Here is a 21,219-nt window from a genome sequence, read left to right on the forward strand (position 1 = left end):
CAATCAGCCTTGGGGGCTGGATTTGGCCAGCATGGCCTCCCCACCCTATTCCAGATAGTGATAAATGCTATGGGGAGCAAAAAGCAGAGCAGGAATTTGTAAGGGCTGGGAGCACTGGGAGTTGCAATTTTAAGTAGGATGATTGGGAAGGTGTCATGGAGAAGGTGACATGTGATAAAAATCTGCAGAGCATAAAGGAGGGAGCTGTTGAGATGTCTGGGGCACAGCATTCTGGAGAGAGGGTACAACATGTGCAAATGTCCTGAGGTGCACCTGGGTTGTAGAGACAGCAAGGAGGCCATTGTGGCTGGAGTGGAGTGAGCAATAGAGAGAGAAGGGAGAGGGGGGTGGTGAGAGAGAACAGGCCTTGGGGACCACTGCAAGGACTTTGGCCTTTGCTCTGAATGAGTGTAAAGGATTTTGAGCTGAGAGAATACATGCTCTGACCTGCATCTGAGAAAGATCCCTTTGGCTGCTGTTTTGAGAAATGCCTATGGTGTGGGCAGAGGAGGCTAAGGGAGGCGGGGGTACATATTAGGAATTGTCCTTCCTCCCAGGAATTTGAGGACAATCCTGGGGTCACAGAGTAAACTGAAAAAATGGGACCAGAATCTTGGTTGCCTGATTTCCATTTGCTTTTTGTTCAACTCCAGAGCTGAGGAAGCCACAAGCAAATACCTTGGCAGTGTCTAGATTTTTTTTTTGTGTTTTTTTTTTTTTTGGATGTCTTCCCATTTATTCAGGTCTTTGTTAATTTCTTTCAATGTTGTTTTGTGGTTTTCAGTGGACAGGTTTTACACTTTTTTGTTGACTTTATTGGGGTGACATTGGTTAATAAAATTATGTAGTTTTCAGGTGTACAGTTCTATAATATGTCATCTGTATATTGTATTATATATTCACCACCCCAAGTAAAGTCTCCTTCTAGCACCATTTTTATGGCAGTGCCCTGTCTTACTGGCTCAACTCTTACCCCCAGTGGTTTAGAATATGCAGAAATTAACCCAGCTTTTACCCACCTTAACCTCTGGTTTTAAGTCTTCTCTCAACCATGATAGTAAGACAAATTTTACCTCTTGTTTCCTCCCCCCCCCCCCCCCCCCACCTTTTCAGCTGAAAAACGAGCTTGAGCACAGTGGGAAAGGCTGTGGGCAGGCAGAAATCTTTGGGGACATGCTTGATTTTCTTTTTTCCCTGCATAGTTTATCAGACTTAAAACTTTTGTCTGAAAGAGCTTATCCTGTGGTCTTAGATCCAGAAGGGAGAAAAATAATCCCCTTTGCTTTTATAATACACAGGATCAAATACCTTGTTTAAAAGTGAACACTTGTACTTCTGATACTTCTGTGACTAGAATTATAGAAGCATAGTTCTTAGATGTGAGATGCTTTCAAGTGTGCCTGGAAGTTAAGATTTTTAGCCATGGCCCTGGCTGGTGCGGCTCAGTTGGTTGAGCCTTGTCCTATGCATTGAGAGGTCTCTCTGGTTTGATTCCTGGTCAGGGCACATACCCGGGTTGCAGGCTCAATCCTTAGTAGGTGCGGAATACAGGAGGCAGCCAATCAATGTTTCTCTCTCTCTCCGTCTCCCTTCCTCTCTCTCCAAAATCAATAAAAGCATCAAAAATGGTTTTAGCTATAAATCTGAGGATTTTAGGTAATTGAGGCCCAAAGAGATCACATTCCTTTTATTGAATAATAGGAGCCAACAACCACTGAGAACCTTCCATATGCCAGACTTTGTGCTCAGCATTGTTTCATTTACTCCTCAGAATAAACATGGGAATTTGGTATCAATTGTGTGGACGAAGAGAAAGGGGGTTCAGAGAATCACAGTGACTTGCCCAATGTTAAACAGTTGTATGGGGGAAGGCAGAACTTGAACCCAGTCCTGTGCTCTTAACCACTACTCTGTACTGGTCAGGATGACCTATCAATGTTATTCTATAACCCTTGCCTCCCAATGGCTACATTTAATGGCAGTGATAGCTTCTGGTTATCCTATATAACAAAACCCTAATATGCAAATCGACTGGACAGTGGAATCACCGGCCGCTATGATGCGCACTGACCATGAGGAGGCAGATGATCAACGCAGGACCTGCCCCCTGGTGGTCAGTGTGCTCCCACAGGGGGAGTGGCGCTCAGCCAGAAGCAGAGCTCATGCTGGCAAGCACAGCAGCGGTGGTGGGAGCTTCTCCCGCCTCCACTGCAGGCAGGCGGTATGGAGCGAGGGGTCCTGGACTGCGAGAGCCCTGGACTGTGACAGGGGGTGTCTGACTGATGGCTTAGGCCTGATCCCCAGGCTTATGCATATGTCTAAGCCGGCAGGCGGACATCACCCAAGGGGTCCTGGACTATGAGAGGGCACAGGCAGGGTTGAGGGGACCCCCTCTCCGGTGCATGAATGTTGTGCACCGAACCTCTAGTATTTTAATAATTGGCCTTGTACAGCTCATCGAATTCACCAGATAAGACATAACCAGACCAGTGTCTACAAGAGGAGCGACCTCATGCATATTTATACCTATTAAACTTTAAGTAAACCACGTCTCTCACCCGGAAACATGGATCGGAGAGGGGAGAATGGTGTGTTGTGACCATGGATTAAAAACCCCATCCAAACAAGGGGAACGTTACAACTGAACAATTGAACAGTCACCGAGGATCTTTAACAGACGCCGCCCCTCCCAGCCCCCGTTCACTTGCCTGTTACCCTGAGCACAGCTTCTGCACAAAAGAGCCGGTTTATTCCTTCTCTTTATTGCAGGAAAGGCAGCCAGCTGGCCAGTGACTTGGGAGCAGCAGACCATAGGCACTGCCGGCTGAGGGGAGGCAGAGTTTGTTTGCTCTGAGCTCCTGAGACCCTCATGGAGAGGGTACCCCTCTCGGCCCCCACCCCCAATCATCGAGTGCCCTTCTCTGCATCACCTGCCCCTTCAGGGTCCCATGAGGGCACTTCATGATGGCCGTTGAGTGGCTGGATGGAGGAAGCTCAGGTCCTGGTGTGCCTGCTTTTTTTTGTTTTTGTTTAATGTTTCTGGCGTTAGGCAAAAAATACCATCACAGCCTCCCTTTTCAGCCCTGGCCTTCCTAACCAGAAACGCTGGCTGTAAGAATTTCTCGTGGGCTGATAGGCATATGTCTAACAGCGCCTATTTTTGTTACCCAATGAAGTCCCACTCAGCATTAAAGATCCTGCTCAAAAGCCCTGCCTCTGAGATTCTTGCCAGATTCCCTAAACTGGAGGGAACGGGCATTGTGAAATAATAGAAAAGTATTTGTCTCGGTCTCTTCCTCTGGTTTTTGGCACAGAGCTCGAAAAACCCTTGTAATGTCCTAGCACTAGGACCATCTTTTGTTCTAATATTTGGTCTTCGACCTTGGTTTCTGACACACAATTCCTAAATTCATTGGAATTTCCTGGGTGACAGGATTGTCTGTTGTTCTAATAAGGCAACTCTTGGTGGGTTCCTGGATGGCTTCCAAAAGCCATGATTAGAAGCTTGGAACTACCCCCGCGGGTAGCTCAGTTGGTCAGAGCAGGATCCTGTGCACCAAAAAGGTTGTGAGTTCGGTCTCCGGTCAGGGTGCCTGCAAAGGGCAACCAATGGGCAATTCTCACATCAATGTTTCTCTCTCTCTCTCTCTCTCTCTCTCTCTCTCTCTCTTTCTCTCTCTCTCTCTCTTTTGCTGGGTCCCTCAACACCTCCTTTCTATCCCTGATTTGTGCCCCATTCCATCTGCATGAGCTAAGGATCCCAGGATTTTGTTCATGCTGAGTGGCACCGTCCAGGGATTCGGGTGTCATTCAGTTGGGGTCTCAGGATGCTTTTAACAGATGACCTGGCTGTAACCGGTTTGGCTCAGTGGATAGAGGTTGGCCTGCGGACTCAAGGGTCCCAGGTTCGATTCCGGTCAAGGGCATGTACCTTGGTTGCAGGCACATCCCCAGAAGGGGGTGCGCAGGAGGCAACTGATCGATGTTACTCTCTCATCAATGTTTCTAACTCTCTATCCCTCTTCCTTCCTCTCTGTAAAAAGTCAATAAAATATATTTTAAAAAAACCACAGGTGACCTGAGTCCTAAGAGGAATTATGTGAGCATCTCTAAGCCTTATTTCTAATCTCTAAAATGGGGCTAATAATAACACCTAGTTCATAGGACTGTTTTAAAATTTAGACAGAAAGATGTGCATAAAGGATACAGTAGACCCATTATAATTATTGTTGTAGTTGTTATTATTAATTGCTGCTGTTATATGATGAACATTTCATAATGGGTTAGTCTGAATCTGGTCCTCTCTTGACTAGAGGAAAGACCTTTACCCCCCAAAAGAGGGGGGGCTACTTTATTAAATAAACCAACAGACATTTTTTGTCCACCTGCTGGACACTGAGCTTGGACCTAGAGTGGCGGTTCTCAACCTGTGGGTCACGACCCCTCTGGCGGTCGAATGACCCTTTCACAGGGGTTGCCTAAGACCATTCTGCATATCAGATATTTACATTATGATTCATAACAGTAGCAACATTACAGTTATGAAGTAGCAACGAAAATAATTTTATGGTTGGGTCACAACATGAGGAACTATTTAAAGGGCCAGGAGGTTGAGAACCACTGGACTAGAGTTTCAGGCAAAGGCCTAGAGCCATGGTCAGCAAACTGCGGCTCGCGAGCCACATGCGGCTTTTTGGCCCCTTGAGTGTGGCTCTTTCACAAAATACCACGTGCGGGCACACATACAGTGCGATTGAAACTTCGTGGCCCATGCGAAGAAGTCGGTTTTCGGCCTGGGCGAGTCTATTTTGAAGAAGTACTGTTGATATTTGGCTCTGTTGACTAATGAGTTTGCTGACCTCTGGCTTAGAGTATCGGTGTGGATTAAAGTGAACTAGCATACAGACACATTATGGGAACCCAAAGTCCAAATGGGTTGTGGGGGGTGTTTGGGTTGAAATCCAAGAAAATGGGAGAGGAAAGCATTTAAGCTGGGCTTTTAAAGATAATTAGAACCTTAGTTGGACAAGGATGTAGGGAAGAGCAATGGAAGGCCCAAGGAACAGCATGGGAAAAGGCCTAGAGGCAGGGACAAGCCTGGGAAGGAGAGGGAAAGAGGCACATTTGGGGACCAGCAAGATTTCCTGTGTAGCTCTTGGTGTTGGATATGAGGACAGACACATGTAGCAGAAAATATTCCACTGAATTCCAGAAGGTGAGGGTGGCAAGGTAGGCTGGACCACACGAAACCAGTCATTAGACACTAGCTGGAGAAGGGTCCCCATGCTGAGATAGCTGCCATCCCTCAGCCCAGCCAGGCAGCGTTCGCTGTCCCAGGTCCTGCCCAAGACCACTACGCCACAGCTATTCTGTCTACTTACTCCAAAACAGTATCCCTGGATTGGATTTCTGAGATCTTTTTGGCTGGTTGGAACTTGTGTTCCTCTTCCTCTTTCAGTTTCTGAAGTTGCTGTTGCCTCTTTTTCAGTGTGCTCTCCTCCCTCAGCATGGCAAAATACCCGCGGCCTATCTTCACAGACCGAATCAGGAAGCTAGAGAGATGGAGACAGAGGAGTTGACTATTAAGAAAGACACTGTCTTGCCCTGGCCGGCGTGGCTCGGGTCGGCGTCATCCTGGGCACTGGAAGGTTGTTAATTCAATTCCCTGTAGGGGACATGCAGGAGGCAGAGCGTGGGGTCAGCGCAGAGGACACCCATCATGTGTGGCCATCTCGAGTGGCAGTGGGAGGGCTCCAGGGACGCTGGCAGACCCCGCCTGCTCGGTGAGCTTTGGGCTCCGATTTCAGTGTGTAACTGGACAAAAGCCTCCACCTTCCCCTGCAGAACTTGTGGCCAATTGGATGTTGAAATGCCTGTGTTATAGATGGAATTGTGTTCCCCCCAAACTCATAGCTGGAAGTCTTAACCCCCGGTACGTCCGAAGGGGACCTTATTTGGAAATAGGGTCATTGCAGGTGTAATTAGTTAGGGTGAGGTCATGTTGGCGTAGGGCTGACCCCTCATTCAATACGACAGGTGTCCTTATAAAAGGGAGAAATTTGGACAAAGACACGCATGCAAAAAGAATGCCACGTGAAGATGAGGCAGAGATGGGGCGATGCTTCCATAGGCCAAGGGATGCCAAAGATCACCAACAAGCCACCAGGAGCTAGGGGAGAGTCGTGGAGCAAATTCCCACAGTCCTCAGGAGAAACCAGCCCTCCTGACACCTTGATCTTGGAATTCTAGCATCCAAACGTGTGAGGCAATGCATTTCTGTTGCTTAAGCCACCTGACTGGCAGTATGTTAGGGCGGCCGTAGGACAAGAATGCAGTATGAGTGAACATGTTAATAACGTCCTGATTAATCAATTTTATAATAAGTGACAGGCGGATGGTCCATGGTGCAGTGAGTCAGAGGGCTTGAATATTATGTTCCAGGCCCTGGGCTGGACACCTGTTATGTGTCAGATTCTGTGCTGGGCACTTATTCGGTTTCAAGTTCTGTTTAAGGCACTGGCATTGCAAAGGTGACCATATCCTCCAAGAATTCACATCTTAGTTATCTATTTTTGGGGGGTCATAATTAGGAGGTTGGTAATAGATTTATTTACTTGACTTATTTTGTCCTTATTCCAAAAAGTATTAGAGGCAGAAAAGAAAAAGAAAAAGGCAGGAAAAACAACAAAATAAAATCAGGTGAGACAAGTATCAAAATCCATGCCACATGATCTAGTGCACAGATTTGGCCCTGAGCATCCTAGTGGCCAATGCAAAGAAGGAAACACAATCCCTCACGTGATTTCTAATGCCCATAAGTTTTTAAAAAAGCTGTTCAGGTGTTGCTTAGCTATTCCTTGTCCTGAACTAGGAAGAGTTTTCTCTCAAGGATCTGCACAGGGAGGACACTGTGAAAAGCCAAGCCTGCAACACACTCGGAAATGCAGAGTGATGAATGCCTGTCTTGTCAATAACTCCCAGAAAGAGATAGGGGAGTCGGTGTTGGCCAATTGGAGGAAATCTAGCAAGTTTTCTGGTGGAATTGCAGCCCCTCTTCACCCAAGGCAGCCAGACTCCCACCTGCCAGACCTCTGGAAAGACCTGTGTGAGAGATGAACAGAGTTGGGAGGAGGGTCTGGACCCTCATGCCAGACACACCAGTCTATTCTGGGAACTTCAGGCTGCAGGATGTCCATTCAGGGTGCTTGAAATGCTCCCCTGGCACGTGGAGGCCCACTTAAAAAATGCTTAATATCCTAGCAAATTCCCATTTAATTCCCTACATTTTCTTCATCTTATTGCTGATTACCAGGCTATTTGTGTGAAGGGAGCTATTTGTAGGGAAGAGCAGTTTTTGCCTTTAAATCCACTCACTTGGACCTCTTGCTCACTGCTTTTCGCAATGGAAAACTCCCCTGGCTAACATCGCAGCAGGAACGATGGGGAGTGAAATAATTAACTGCGTCAGGCAAGCGGAGGGAAGAAGCGGATTAGAAAATGAAGTTTCCTCTACCCAATGCAACTTCCTCTTAACCGGCGCTTGAGGGTGGCTTTTATTTTTAAGGGACATATGTTCTCTGCAGGGGAGTCTGTGTGAGCTGGTGAATGAGGAATGTGCCTGTGGCCAATCGGGACACACTCAGCAGGGATTAGCTGAGACGGACAGAGGGCAGGAGTGGGCACCCAGGCTTCACTCCCCACACCTTCAGGCTTGAGGGCAGGTGTCTGCAGAGGTAAGGCGTGGGCAGCAGCCCCGGGATGGGATCTCTACTCTGCCACTCCCTTAGGCAGGTTGTCAACCTCTTCACCTTCAAATGGGGAAAATATTAGTTCTTGCCTCAGAGGGCTGTTGGGAGGGTTAGATGAAATGGATTGGGACATCGAGAGCTCAGTTTGGTGCCCAGTACATAGGATTCAGTGATTGGGAGCTATGGTTATTGTCAGTTTACCCAAGAGTCCTGAGAGGTTGGTGTGACTTACAGATGAGCAAACAGGGAAAGGTTAAGTAGATGACGAGGGTCATACAGCCGGAAAGGAGCCAAGCAGGGATTGGGAGCCCGTGGGGCGATTTCACAATGTATCTCTCCACCTGCACATGGCAAGCACATTCAGAGGAAGCTTTAAAGGGCAGAGTTTGTGTGTCTCCAGGCCATTGTGCAGAGTTCACCTCTAGGCTTCTAGAAGGAAAACGGTGGCTTACCCTTCCTCTCTGGACCAGGCTTTACCTGGTCTAAGGCACTACCTGTGGCATATTAGGTCACTGTTCAGCAAATACTCGTATCCCTCCCACTCCCGCCTTTCTTTAGGCTCTGCCAATGTGACTTCTTTGGCCAATGGGATGTTAGTAGATGTGACTTAAAGAGAAGCTTGACATAAGCTTGCTCATTTAGGTCCATGACAAGGAAAGAAACCTCACTATTTCACTAAATCCAGAAGAATGAGAAAGGCATGGAATAGACCTGAACCAAGCGAATGTTAGCCTAGACCAGTAAAACCCCAGTTAACCTACAGACACATGAGCAAGGAAGAAATACTAAAAGTCACAGAGTTTTGGGGACATCTTGTTACACAGCATATTATGGTGAAAATAGCTGACCAATACATCATCCCTTATAAGACATACCATTATTTCATGAACCACGAGGAAGAAAAAAACCCATGCCAATTACATTAAGTCATGATTATACATTGCATCTCCAGTTCAGAGATGTTGAAAAGTGCCTCTTAAATATGATAAAATATGGTATTAAGGAAGAAATTGCCTCAGGCCCAAGAAAAGATGGTCTGGAACAGAACTTGGATCATAGAGTAATTAACAGCCCCTTCTGAGAAGCATCTAGCATATCTGGTAAAATATTTGGGCACTTGTCTGATATCCTCTAATCATTAGAGCCTAATGAAATTAAGAGTTCTTTCTGGGGTGTTAGATTTAACCACATAGGGGGCCCTTCAGACTTGTAACAAAGCTATTGGCCTTTATCCATTTCTCCCTTGAGTGATGCTGTGTGGCTCCTTGCTACTCAAAGTGTGGTCCCTGGACCAGTAGCATCCTCATCGCCTGAGAGCTTATTGGAGGCACAGAATCCTGGGCCCCAGGAAGGCCTCCTGAGTAAGAATCTGCATTTTAACGGGACCCCCAAGTAATTCCTATGCACCTTGAAATTTGGGTTGTACTGGTCCAGCCACCCTTTCCCTCTATTAAAAAAACGACTCCAGAAAGAAATCTTCAAACGGGCGTTAGCAGAAGTCCAATTCCCTTGCTACGAGTTTGAAATGAAACTTGGGGCACATGCTGGCAGTCAGCTCATCTCAGAAAGTTCTTTAAGTGTGTCTGCAGGAGACAGTCACCCTTGAGGGCACTCTGCTTGCAATAACTGTCCCACTGCCTGAGTCAGCCTCCATCCTCAGGCTCCGAGGCGAGGACTGGAGGTCGTCTAAGACACAGTCCCAGTTGTCTTCACGGCGGGCCATGCAAAAAGCTGTGGAGTGCTGGACAGTTTGGAGGCCACGAAGGGAACTTAAGTTCAACCTTTCTATTATGGGGGCATGGGATTAACCACTGCAAATCACTTTGTCAAAAAACAACAGCCCGAATGTCACACACACACACACACACACACACACACACCCCTTTGAATGGTATTAAAGCTTTGCATCCAGCTGGTTTTCACTCACATTTTCCGTCTCTGCCTGAAGAAATATGGGGCTATAAAGCCAGGAGTGCTTCCGCGGAGAAGGAATGACTTTTAGATGAACACACACTCCTAGCAACCCGATTTCAGGGATGTCCTGCTCTTACAGAAGGGAATTGCCTACATGGGAAACTTTCACTGAACACATTTTACTGTTTTCAAATCATAGCCAATAATTCAGTTTCTCTCCAGTTTGTGGAGGCTGGCGGCTTGGAGAGCCGACTTCATCTAGCGGGCTCCCCCACCTTGCTTGGTCAGCCCACCCAGATATATTGATTTCAGAAGAGAGAGGGCAAGTAGGATGGCCAGAAGGGATCTAAAATGCTATCCTTAAATTCTTGAATTTTCAGGCAACGCATACAACAGGCAAATTAGTAACGCAGCCCCAGTTCAAATGCACACCGAGCAAATATTTTCCCATTTAAATTCCCGCATTAGAATGCCCTGTTTATACAATAACTTAATAAATCTAGCCCGGCTGCCAAATTGACAAGAAGGTGAGAATCATTCATTAAAATGCAAATGCAATTGAGATGAAGTTTGGAATACATTTATTACAGTAATTGAACTTCAGTCAACTGTAGTCACAACACCGATTTTGAACTGCCTTTCTGACAAAAGGATGCGTTGTATTGTTCACCAGCCCCCTCAAGTTAATATCTTTGTCAGCATCCAAATTAGTCATTCCCCGAGTGCTAACGATTTGCAGTGGAGATCTCACTCTTCTTTATAGGACAAGATTGCTGAGATAAAGGTCAACTGAAAACACAAAAGATGGCTCTGGTAGCATATTGTGTATACAGCAAATTGATTGCAGCCATATTCTGAGTGCTTGGTGCGGCCACGTTCTTATTAAATCACATTGGAACATCTCTTTCTAACCCTAGGTCATTTGCTAATGGTAACACCCAACAATGGGAGCTTTGCGGAGTCCGATCAAGAGTTCAGGATGGATTTCTCTCCTTTCTGAATGGCTCAGCCCAAACAGAAAAGGGCCTGTTCACGGATTCCTTTGGGCCATAAGTCAGGTGGGAGGAAGATGCGGTGGGACTGTGATAACGGCTTAGGAGACTTGACTCTCGGTGGGAAAGTCACTTAACTGCTTCACTCGTATTCTTTCTGGCTCCTTTGCAAAACTTGAGTGGCATCTCTGAGTTCTGGGCAAAAGTGCACCCAGCAGATGCTGTCTGAGTCGGAAGAGAGTGGCTTCAGCTGAGGATGCCGCTCTAGGGCGGCCACAATAATTTGTTTTGCCTGTAAAATGGAGACCTTACCAGTACTTTTGTTCCCTTTACTCCCTTCCTACTTACCCGCTTCCTATTTGGCTGCTGAGCAAACTAAGGCTGGGAGAGGCCCGGTTGTCTGACCATCGGGTTCATAGCTGGTGGAGCTGGAACCTAAACCCAGGTGGCCTGGTCCCAGGGTGCTGCGCGAGGGAAATGCACGGGCTTGGCGAAGGTCTGCTCTAGCTTTAACTGGCCATCGTTTCCTTGTCTCTCAGTGTCTGTGACTTTGGGTGAGTCACTTTCACCTGTTTGAGATGTACTTCCCTCCTCTGTAAAACTGGGAAGTTAATGCCCAGCTCAGGATACTGTGGAAATCACACACGAGAGGCACTTAGCGTGGTGCCTGGCCCGTCGGAGGCAGTCAGTAAATGGCAGCAGTTATCCAGCAGTCACAGGCATCCTCACCCCCACCACCATCCAAGCCGCGAATGACTGCGGTTGCAACTCTGGCTGTGTCCACAGCCAGGACAGGGGTTTGGCTCTGAGCCCCGCAGGCTTCTGGGAAGGGACACTTGGTTCAAGTGGTGAGCTTAGGAGGTTCTCTTCTCTAAGGTGGCGGCCAAAACAGTCCAATTAGACCGCAGTTATTTTGGGATTTGGTAAATTGCCTTACTCGGTAATTCATAAAGGTTTGTGAACCTACTGTCCATGGTGGGTAGGAGAAACGCTTGGTTATCATGTACGTAATGAAATTTATTAAACTAAAGGGCCAGGGAATTAACCTCTGCTCTGCTGACTAAGAGATTACATGCAGAAAATGTCTAATAACAAGTGGTTTTCTTTTCTGGGTTCTTCCTTTATTTAATCTCTAGCTCAGATTTTCACTAAAGAAAATGAAGAAAGAGGAAAAGGAGGAGGAGGAAAAAGAGAGGGAGGAAAAGAGGGGAAGAAGAATTGAAGGAACCCACATCACAGCCTGGTGATGTTTCACAGGGAAACACTGGGACATTAATATGGGTGTAGGCAAAAGTGGAATGTACATTAATGTCAGACCGCCAGGTTCTAACTCCGACTCCACCAACACCTGGCTCTGTGATTTAGGCAGAATAATTAACCTCTCTGTTCCAGTAAGTAGGAATAACTGTCACCACCACACCACCACCACCACAGCTAGGAGACGAGTGATACCATGTGGCAGTGACTGTGAAAAAGCTTTACGGCTACTGATCTCTTCAACTTCTTAGGATAATCCTCCCAGGCAGCTCTGAGTCTTCCTATGAGCCATTTCACAGCGAGGCCATGGAAGTACAGAGAGGTTCAGGCATGAACCCCGCCCTGGACCGGAAGTTGCCTCTGCTTTCCCGGGCTGGGTTCGGCACCCTCGGTCTGTGCCATCCTGAGCTACTGGTTGACTTGCCTGTCCGTGAACTCCCTCCTCCCACCTCCACCCCAATCTGAGCTCCTTGAGGGTCAGAACAATTTCTAAATCTTTTCTGTGTCCTCAAAATGGCACAGAGGGAGTCCTCAGAAAATATGTATTGCACGAATAATGAAACCATTAGAAACCCTTGCATTTCCAGCCCTAATTAAATGCATGCGACTTTGGAGCGTGTAACAATGACGCCGCCACCCAACTTCGATGTTGTCTTTGGGTGGAGTAGGTGTATAGAACCATCTGCGCAGACGCCGAATCATCCAAACAGGCTGGAGATGAGTGGTTGCCTTTGAAACATGCATGTTTTCAGCTGGGAGCAAGACTAGCTGTGTTCTGGAAGAAGTGATCAAATGAAACAGGCTCCCCACGGGCCTCTCAGGAAAGTTATTTCTTTAGCTCATAATGCGGTCTCTCACCCGCCTTATGCCAAAGGGCTACAAGTGGTGTCTAAACCCCTGAAGAGAATGGAGATCCAGCGTTGCTATCAGGTGACACAGTAGGCACATCTCATGCTCCGATTGATGGTACGACCTCCGGGACTTGGCAAGTTTATGTAACCGCACTGTTCACACACACACCCTCATTCACACACTGTCCTGCCCCCGCAAACCTTGTAAACATCCTGAAGTGCCAACATAGTGAGCATGACCTAACGGGGCCATTTCGTCAGAGGATGCGGACAAGGCTGCCATCCGCACTGGCTTCCGGGTGCCGCGGCCCATGGCTACGCCTTAATTAATGTGATTTGGCATTCGTAGGAGGGGACCGCATCTCTGCCGGAAGAAGAAGGAGAAAAACCTGCCAAGTGTCAACAAACAGTTCTGCATGCATCCCAATTAGGGGGACTTCTGGGAGGCAGCAGCAGCCCACCACAGCTCCGGTTTCTAGGCAACTGCTCTCAGGAGTTCTGAGCCTCCTTGGAAAGGGAATGTTGGCAGGTCTGCCTTGCAAAGGAGTCTAATGCTCCCCTCACCACCACCCCCCTCTGGTCTGTTTACCCCATCTGACTTCACAGCAAATTATGGCTTGGCGGGGATGCAGAAGCAGCTAGGTATCCTGAGGCGAAAGCCTTGGGGAGGACTCGGGCTTACAAATTCATCCTAATGATAGTCTCTCCTCACGGAGCACTTTATCCCTGTTATCCGGGCCCTAATGCCCCGCAAGCATTATTTCATTTAATCCCTACAGTAGACTCACAAGGCGGGCATTACAGTTTCAACGATGGGGAAACTGAGACTCACAATTGCAGCCACTCTCCTAAAGTCACCAGATAAGATGGTGGGAGGCCAGCGTCTGCACCCTGGTCTGCCTGAATCCAGGAGCCGCTATCGTAACCACTGCCACCGTCAGCTCGCAGACAGATGGGCCTGGGAGGATGGGGGTACAGGGTGGCATTCGGAGGCAGTTCAGTGTCAGTTTTCAGTTCGGAGATAAACTGACTTTTTTTTTTTTTTTTTTAAAGAATGCAAACCCCACCTCCCTGCAATACCCATCCTTACCTATTGTGCTTAATGGCTAAATGGCATGAATGGGAGGATTCTTCCTCATGGACCCGCCAGTGTGGACATAAAAAATGCATGAGCAGAAAGCGAGGCTTTTGCTGGAGTGCACCGACGATTTGCAGAGCAGACAACAGGCGGCGGAATGCGGCACAAGACCACCGGCCCACAAGACCACCGGCCCGCGCTCTTTTTACCCAAGATCTTCTGCTGGAGTGATGGCAGGGAGGACTTGCGGGAGGCCCAGACACCTCAGGAGTTTGCAAAGGCATTTCCACTAATTGTCAGCACCAGGGGCATCCCAGGGGGCTGAGATGCAGAGCCTTTGGAGGGGGTGCGCGGTCCACGGCTTCCTTTCTGACTTCACAACTTGGTCTTGCCTGTCATCGTGAGAAGGTGCTTCTGGTGGCCACTTGAACACGGGGTGGGGTGATCATCTGCTACTGTTTGTCCTTGTCAGGGCGCATTCAGACAGATCCTAGAAGACGCAAAACCTCTGCCCAGGACCGCAGGCCAGCTCCCTCCCCTCCCCTGCCCCTCCCCCGAGGGTCTGCTAAGCTGTATCGGTTGGAAACTAGCCTCTTAACTGTCTGGTCCTCCAAGTTAGGCAACCTCCTCTCACTTCCTCTCGCACTGGAGATGTCCTTACCTCATTTCCTAGCCCAGTGCCTGACAGAGAGCAGGAGCTTGGTAAAAGGTGTCTACAGTCACCTAGCCTTCCAGGTCCCCGCTGTGAGCCTCATGTGTAGATTGTTTTCTTTGCCTGGGACACCTCCCCGGACTCCCTGTATGCCTCTCCTTTGGTCCTTTCCTGTTCGCTCTTCTAGACCAAATAGGCGCAAACGTAGAGCTGTAGAGGGGCGTAGCTAGTGAAAGGTAAACGGGCCTGAACACACAGCTTTTAAGGCTGTGTCTAGTTTGCAAACCACTGTAGACACTCTTACTAGTAACTTGCCTGGGACTTTCTCTCCCCTCCCTTCCTCCCAGAGCGCTTTAAGATCTTACTTTTATGTGTGTGAGCACCACTAAAGGGCTGCTTGAGTGTACAACCCAGGGTGTTGTTAACATTGTATTGTACAAGTTGCATTTTGGGGTTACCATTCACCCTGGAGTGTCCATTGTGAAGCGTGGCCTCTGGAATTGTGCAAAGGGGCAGCCCTGCTCTGAACATACACCACCCCCACCCGAGCCCTGCGCAGGGGTGACGATAGGAGACCTTCAGGAACAGTTCACGGGGCCTCAGGGGCGCTTGGCAGCTAATATGCACTTTGAGCCGTCTCAGGGCAGAGATGGAGGTCAGATTCCCGCTGTAACTAGCTGTTTGGATCTGGCTCCACTGAATGGGTCCCTGCATAAGCGCTTCTGGCTTAAAGAGCGTCTTGCAAAAACGAGGTTCTAGCTGGTTTCTTTACATTTGCACTCACCTTCTGCCAGGAAGCTCTTGTTTGACGCTTATCCGACTCTTGTCGGGACGATTCTTAAAGCTAAACCCCCAGTCAGATGCGCTGAAGGGCAAGGCCATGCCTTTTCTTTAAGTGGGACCCACAGGCCTCACATAGCAGCACCAAGGCATTCAGAATTTCCTGGCCCCCAAACTCTGTCTGCCCCTGATGTCACTTCAGGGAACGCTCCGAAGCATCGTTTGCGACACTCCTCAGGCTGACCGACTCTCAGGCTGTCTGGTTTGGCCATCTTGCACTTTTTAGCTCAGGCAGGAGAGCACTGGGAGCATTCTTGCTGAATGTGTTCTCACTGGTGCGGGACGTGTTGGGAGGATGAAGCCCGAGCAGGTTTGTAGGGGTCCCTCTCGTCCAGTGGGGTACGGCAAGGCCAGGCTGTGGTGAGGGTTGACTCTGGGGAAACAGTCCACTCCATGTCATTGTCCGTCTAGTGAAGGGATCTATGTAACATATCTGAGTTTCTACAAAACAAAACAAAAACCAAGTATGCTGTCCCTACAAGTTTCTCAGTAAGAAAAGGACCAGAAGACCATTTGGTTAGACCCCAGCTCCCTCAGATGGAGCATGGAGAGGGCACTCTGGAGCCCGAAGGCAACTGCCATGTGCAGATAGCCGCAGTGTCCGGGAGCCATCTGGCCAAGCCCCGCCTGCCGTGTAGAGATTTGAACATTTTCACACTAAAAGGTCTTAAAAGTGAAGCTGTTGACATGGAGGACGTTCATAATCTATTGCTAAATAAAAATCAGGTTACCAAATGGTACACACAGAATGGGGTTTTTATTGGTTAAAAAAAAAATACACGTGTCCATATAGAAAAACACTGAAAGTTGTTATGCCAAAATGTGAATAAGAGCTATTCCTGGGTGATGTAATTGTGGGTGGTTCTCCATTACTGATTTTTGTAGACTTACCTATATTTTCTAGTTTTTTAAGATTGGTTTATTTATGTATTTTTTAAAAGTTCCTTAAAATATAGGGTTTGTTTGCTAGTTTGGAAACTGAGCATATGCAAACTCTGTGAGCCAACAATCCACTTTTAGGTATATTTTCACCAGAAGTGCATGCATATGTTCAGCAAAAACAACAACAACAACAACACACACACACACACACACACACATGCACACACGCACACAAACACATGTGCAAGAATGCTCATAGCAGCTCTATTAATAATAGCCCCAACGTGGAAACAGCCCAAGTGTCCATCAGTACTAGAACGGACATGTTGTGCTGTCTTCACACAGCGTAAACTATTAAAAAACTGAGCGAGAACGGCAGTGTGATAACTCTCAGAAACACAGTATTGCGTGGGGAAAAAAGCCAACTGTACAATTTCACTTATTTTAAGTTCAAAACAGGACAAACTAACCTAAGTTTACAAATCAGGACAGTGATTTTCTCCGGGGGTGGGGTAGTGACTGGGAGGGGACATGAGGAGGTTTTGGGGGGGATCTTGGTCATGTTGCCTTTCTTTCACTTTGTGAAAGTCTGTTGAGCTGTATGCTGAATGACTTGTGTGCTTTCCTGTATTATGTTATATTTCAATAGAAAGTTTAAAAAATTACAGGGCTTAATGCATGCAGCATCTACGCTAAGTGGTGGATTAGTGCTTTATTGTTTAGCCTGTGGCTGCATCCATTAGAGTAATGGCTTGTTGAACAATCCCAATAGGAAGAGATTGAAAATTAATGTGGAAATCCAGCACTCACAGCTGCATTTGCACAGCCTCCACTTATGAACTTGACTTTGCCTCCCCTCCCCCCATCCTGTTGGCTCCAGCTGTGCCAAAAACATAGCCTTCCCAGGTTCAGAATCTGGGATTGGGTGTGACATGCGGGCTGCAGCCCCATGACTGGGGACAGGGAGACATCCATGTAAAACAGTCACTCGGGAACGTGAATGATGTAATGCACACAGCTGCCATTTACTGAGCACTGACCATGGCCAGGCACTCTTCTGAGTGCTTTATGTGTATTCATTTAATCTTCACAACGGCCCTGTGAGGGGGAGAAAGTGTTTTTATAATTCTCCATTTTGGGGATCAGAGAAACTAGGCAGGTCGTTCATCACTACGTGGCTTGTAAGTGGTGGAGCTGGGATTTGAACCCAAGAAGTCTGGCTCAAAGCCTGTGTGGGCTCATGGGACAGAAGCCGGCCCTGTGCTTGCTGCCCTGAAGTAGGTTCCTTCCCGGCCCAGCCTACCACATGATCTTTTTAAGGATGCATCTAGTCACCCACCCTCTTCCCTCCGCTCCCCTGAGCCTGATGCCTAGGAAATGCCAGGGGAATTCCGAAGCATGCCTGCGTTCATTCATTCAACGGTATTTCTTAATCACCCACTATGTTGTATCCCATATCACAGAAGAAGAAACTGAGGTCTACAGAAGTGAATGGATTTGCTCCATGGCCACCCAGCTAATAACTGGTAGAGCTGGGACTTGACCCCACAGCTGCCTCCAAAGCCAGTGAATTTTCAACTGTGCTATATGAGCCCTCCAAGCCCAGCTGTAAGACTGAGCACACTACCTGTTATCTGGGGAAGAATTTCAGAAAACAACATTTTGAGTAGACCCTTATGTGACAAAAGGCTCAAGGGTTCAAGATATTTTGATGCTCAACTTTGATCTTCTAGTTAAATTCCTTATGATGTGGAATCCTCTGAGGCAGCCCTGGCCAGAAGGAAAGGGAACAAAAGGACATTTGCCTTCAGTGGAGAGTGGTGTAAGATAAGCAGAGAAGAAAACTTGCCCTAGAACTATGGCTAACTAGAGGCGTCAAAGACACAGGAAGACACCAGAAACAGAGAAAAAAATGGGCAGGAAACCCAGGTCACATTCACGATGATAAAAATGCAATTAACTTGAGCCAGGTTCCTCCAGCCCTCAGCAGTGACCTACCCTTTGGGCCTGTGGCTGTGTTTATCAGTTCTGGGCTAAGGACATGGGGCCAAGCATTTGCCTTTATTAATGTCTGCCTGCTGGCTGCAGGGTATGAGGTTGATGCGATGGGGTGTGGGGGGGAAGGTGCACTAAGGTCTTCTTTGAATGATTTATAAAGTGCAATTCAGAAGCCTTCACTTTGCTTGTATCCAGGGTATTGACCAGTATATAAATCCATGCTCTTAAATGCTCTGGGGCTTTGAGGCAAGTCTCAAATCCAGGGGAGGGGGCTGTGGGAAGAATCAGGCTCGAACTTCTAAATGAGGACCTTCTGGGTTACAGGCTATGGATGTGGAGGTCCTGGGTGTTGAATGATGAGATGTAGAAGCTACGGAGAACTGTCGATAAACGTCTGAGGTCAACGACATTTTTTCCAGCTATTTAATTCACTAATTAAAATCAGCCTCGTTCATAAAGGGATTTGGGTGAGGTTAGTATACCCCATTATAATACACCTCGTTGTCTCCCATTCACAGGAATCTTGTCTGTTTTGTTCCTTGCCCTGCCTCCAGCTTTTACAAGGATGCCCGCGTACACCAGACGATACCTGGTACTCAATAAATATTTGTCGAAGAAAATGAATGTGCACAAAAAACAGAGGAGGAGCCATGTCAACCTCAGACAAAGAAAAGAGTTTCTCCCTTGGCCAAAACCCACCCTTGTTCTTTCAATTGCCTGATTTCAATTGTCCGTCAAAGGCAGCTGGAAAGCCAAGTCTCAGACCCCATGAGTACATGGATAATGCGTGCCCTGCCAGGTCCGCCGGAGGGGGCTTGCTCATCACTGTGCATTTGCTATTGCCTGGACCTAAGGAAACATGACCACGGGGAGATCATGGCTTCAGGTCCAACTTTTCAGTTGTTCGAGTCGCCGAGGTGTTTCTTTTCCTTAAAACACTCCCAATGCAAAGCACCGCAGCGTCGGGGGAAGGGACGTGGTTGGCGTCCGCGGTCAACCGGGTCCGAGAACTGGGCATGCGCAGATGCCCCTGTGTGGACTGGCGCAGGAGAAACGGGGCAAGTAAGGGCATAGCGGGCTGCTCGGCCGCCGAACATCTGGCGGAGCCTCGAAGAGGACAGCAGTTAGGTTTTTATTCTTTTTAGCATCGTGTTCAATTGGCCATGAAGCCAGGGATGGTGCGATTGAATTATAAGGGGGCCGAAGTATTAAATAACAGTCTAGCAGACAGTCAAGGTGTTTGGCTGGATTCTAATAGGCGAAGCAGACTTGGAAAAGATTACGTGGAAAAGACATCCTCCTCTGTGCTAATATTTCACCTCATTTAATCCTGGGAGATGGGGCCATGGGGTTAGATCTCTTTTCGAAGAGGTGATTCCCCTGGAAAGCAGGGTGTTTCCTTTGGAAGGGGAATCGTTGCTTCCTGAAATGTCAGTGGGATCCAGAGAGTGGCCAGCTGGAACGTTTTATTGTCGATTCTTGTTTTCTTGCTTGTGGCTTTTCTGTCTGGCTTCCCCCACCTTCTCCTCCACGTCCAGACCTTGGCCAGGCTAGCCTGTTCCATGAGGATGTTACATTCGAGGTAGTTTCAGGGCCATGGTAAATGCACCTGGCAGGAGAGAGAGACTCAGCTTGCCAACTCAAGGGTGGCAAAAAAGCCACTTCTATATCACCCTTTAGTCAAGCCCCTCTGTTATACTGGGTGAGTGGGAAGTTCAACCCTGGTTATTTTGGGGGCCATGTTCCCAGGAGTGTTTAACTCGAAGGGGACAAGCCAGCCCTGATGTGTAGCGTTTGCTGATTTCTGTGACATAAATATACCCGTCGTGGCTGACTTTGAGCGACCAGTGTGATGTGAGTGAATGCGGAGCTGGGAAGAAATTTGCGGTAGCCCCATTTAAACTCTTCCCATCAGACAGAAATAACCTCAAGAGCATAGATAGCAACAGGGAAATGTATGAAATCATTAGGAAATGATGAGCTTCGAGTTGCTATTGCCTTTGTTTTAATATCATGTATTTAATTGTACGTTTACACAATTTAATTTTTAACAATAGCTGTGTTTGGTAATTGGCTTGCAAATTTCCTGAAAATTTAGCAATTGGTTCTGGTTACAAGCGGGCTCACCCCTGCTTGTTGCCCTCCTTGGGCTGGATCGGGTGAGGCTTGGTGTCTGGGACTTAACACAGCTCAAAGCATCTCTTGGTACTTCTCCCCTCGGCTCTTGTCTACTCTAAAGATTATTGTGGAAATTCTCAGTTCTCGGGCTCTAGAGATTCTGGTCTGTAGCTGGGGATCTGGTTTAGAATCATCCACCTCAAGGCTGGTAATATTCAGCTGCTAAGAACTGACATGGTCTTCATGGCTGGGTATGGCCAGGGTCTGTTCCTAGTGATGGATGCCACGGCATGCAGATGGTTCTGTATTTTGGACCTCACCTCTGATCCAGGTTCCCTCGGCACCATTCCTTCTGAAGCCTGGGATATCCTCCAAGCACAGCCATGGGGCCGAGCACAAATCCCGTTGGAGGTTCATCTTCAGCCAGGATGCTGTCCCCACTCAGATAACTCTTGGCCTCCTGACCCTACGTCTTCCCTGTCCCTGGGGCGTTAGGCTTCCCAAGGCATCAGCCTCAAAAGCCCTCCAGCCTGTTTTCAAACACTGTGGAGGCCAGCATGTCCACAACTAACAGAAGAGGCCCTGCGGTCCTAGCTCTCAATTCTCACAGCCACAAACCCTCGAGTTTGGCTTCATGTGAGACTCTGAGACTGAGACCCATCAGCCCCCTTGAGCCGGGAACGTTCTCTGCAGCATCATCTCGACCTTGGCTATTACGTTTGTGTGGCCAGGCTGTCAGAGAATTCCTCAGACTGACTGGCTTAAACAACAGGCATTTTCTCCCCGTTCGGGAGGCTGGAAGCCCAAGATCAAGGTGTCAGTAGGGTTGGTTTCTCCTGAGGCTTCTCTCTCCTTGACCTGCAGAGGGCACCTTATCGCTGTGTCCTGG

At 48.0% G+C, this 21,219-nt stretch overlaps 1 protein-coding gene across 1 annotated transcript in view; it reads right to left on the reverse strand.

Moving 5' to 3' along the window:
* CCDC60 (coiled-coil domain containing 60) overlaps window positions 1–21,219 on the reverse strand; it is a 102,878-nt gene that overhangs the window by 32,732 nt on the left and 48,927 nt on the right. Inside the window, exon 3 of the mRNA XM_070400013.1 lies at window positions 5,382–5,552. Within this exon, the coding sequence (XP_070256114.1) occupies window positions 5,382–5,552 (171 nt within the window). The remainder of the gene's footprint in view (window positions 1–5,381; window positions 5,553–21,219) is intronic.

Source organism: Myotis yumanensis, unplaced genomic scaffold (genome assembly GCF_028538775.1).
Source record: "Myotis yumanensis isolate MYYU_CA2020_CCGP unplaced genomic scaffold, mMyoYum1.0.hap1 SCAF_19, whole genome shotgun sequence".
In the NCBI taxonomy this organism is placed as follows: domain Eukaryota; kingdom Metazoa; phylum Chordata; class Mammalia; order Chiroptera; family Vespertilionidae; genus Myotis; species Myotis yumanensis.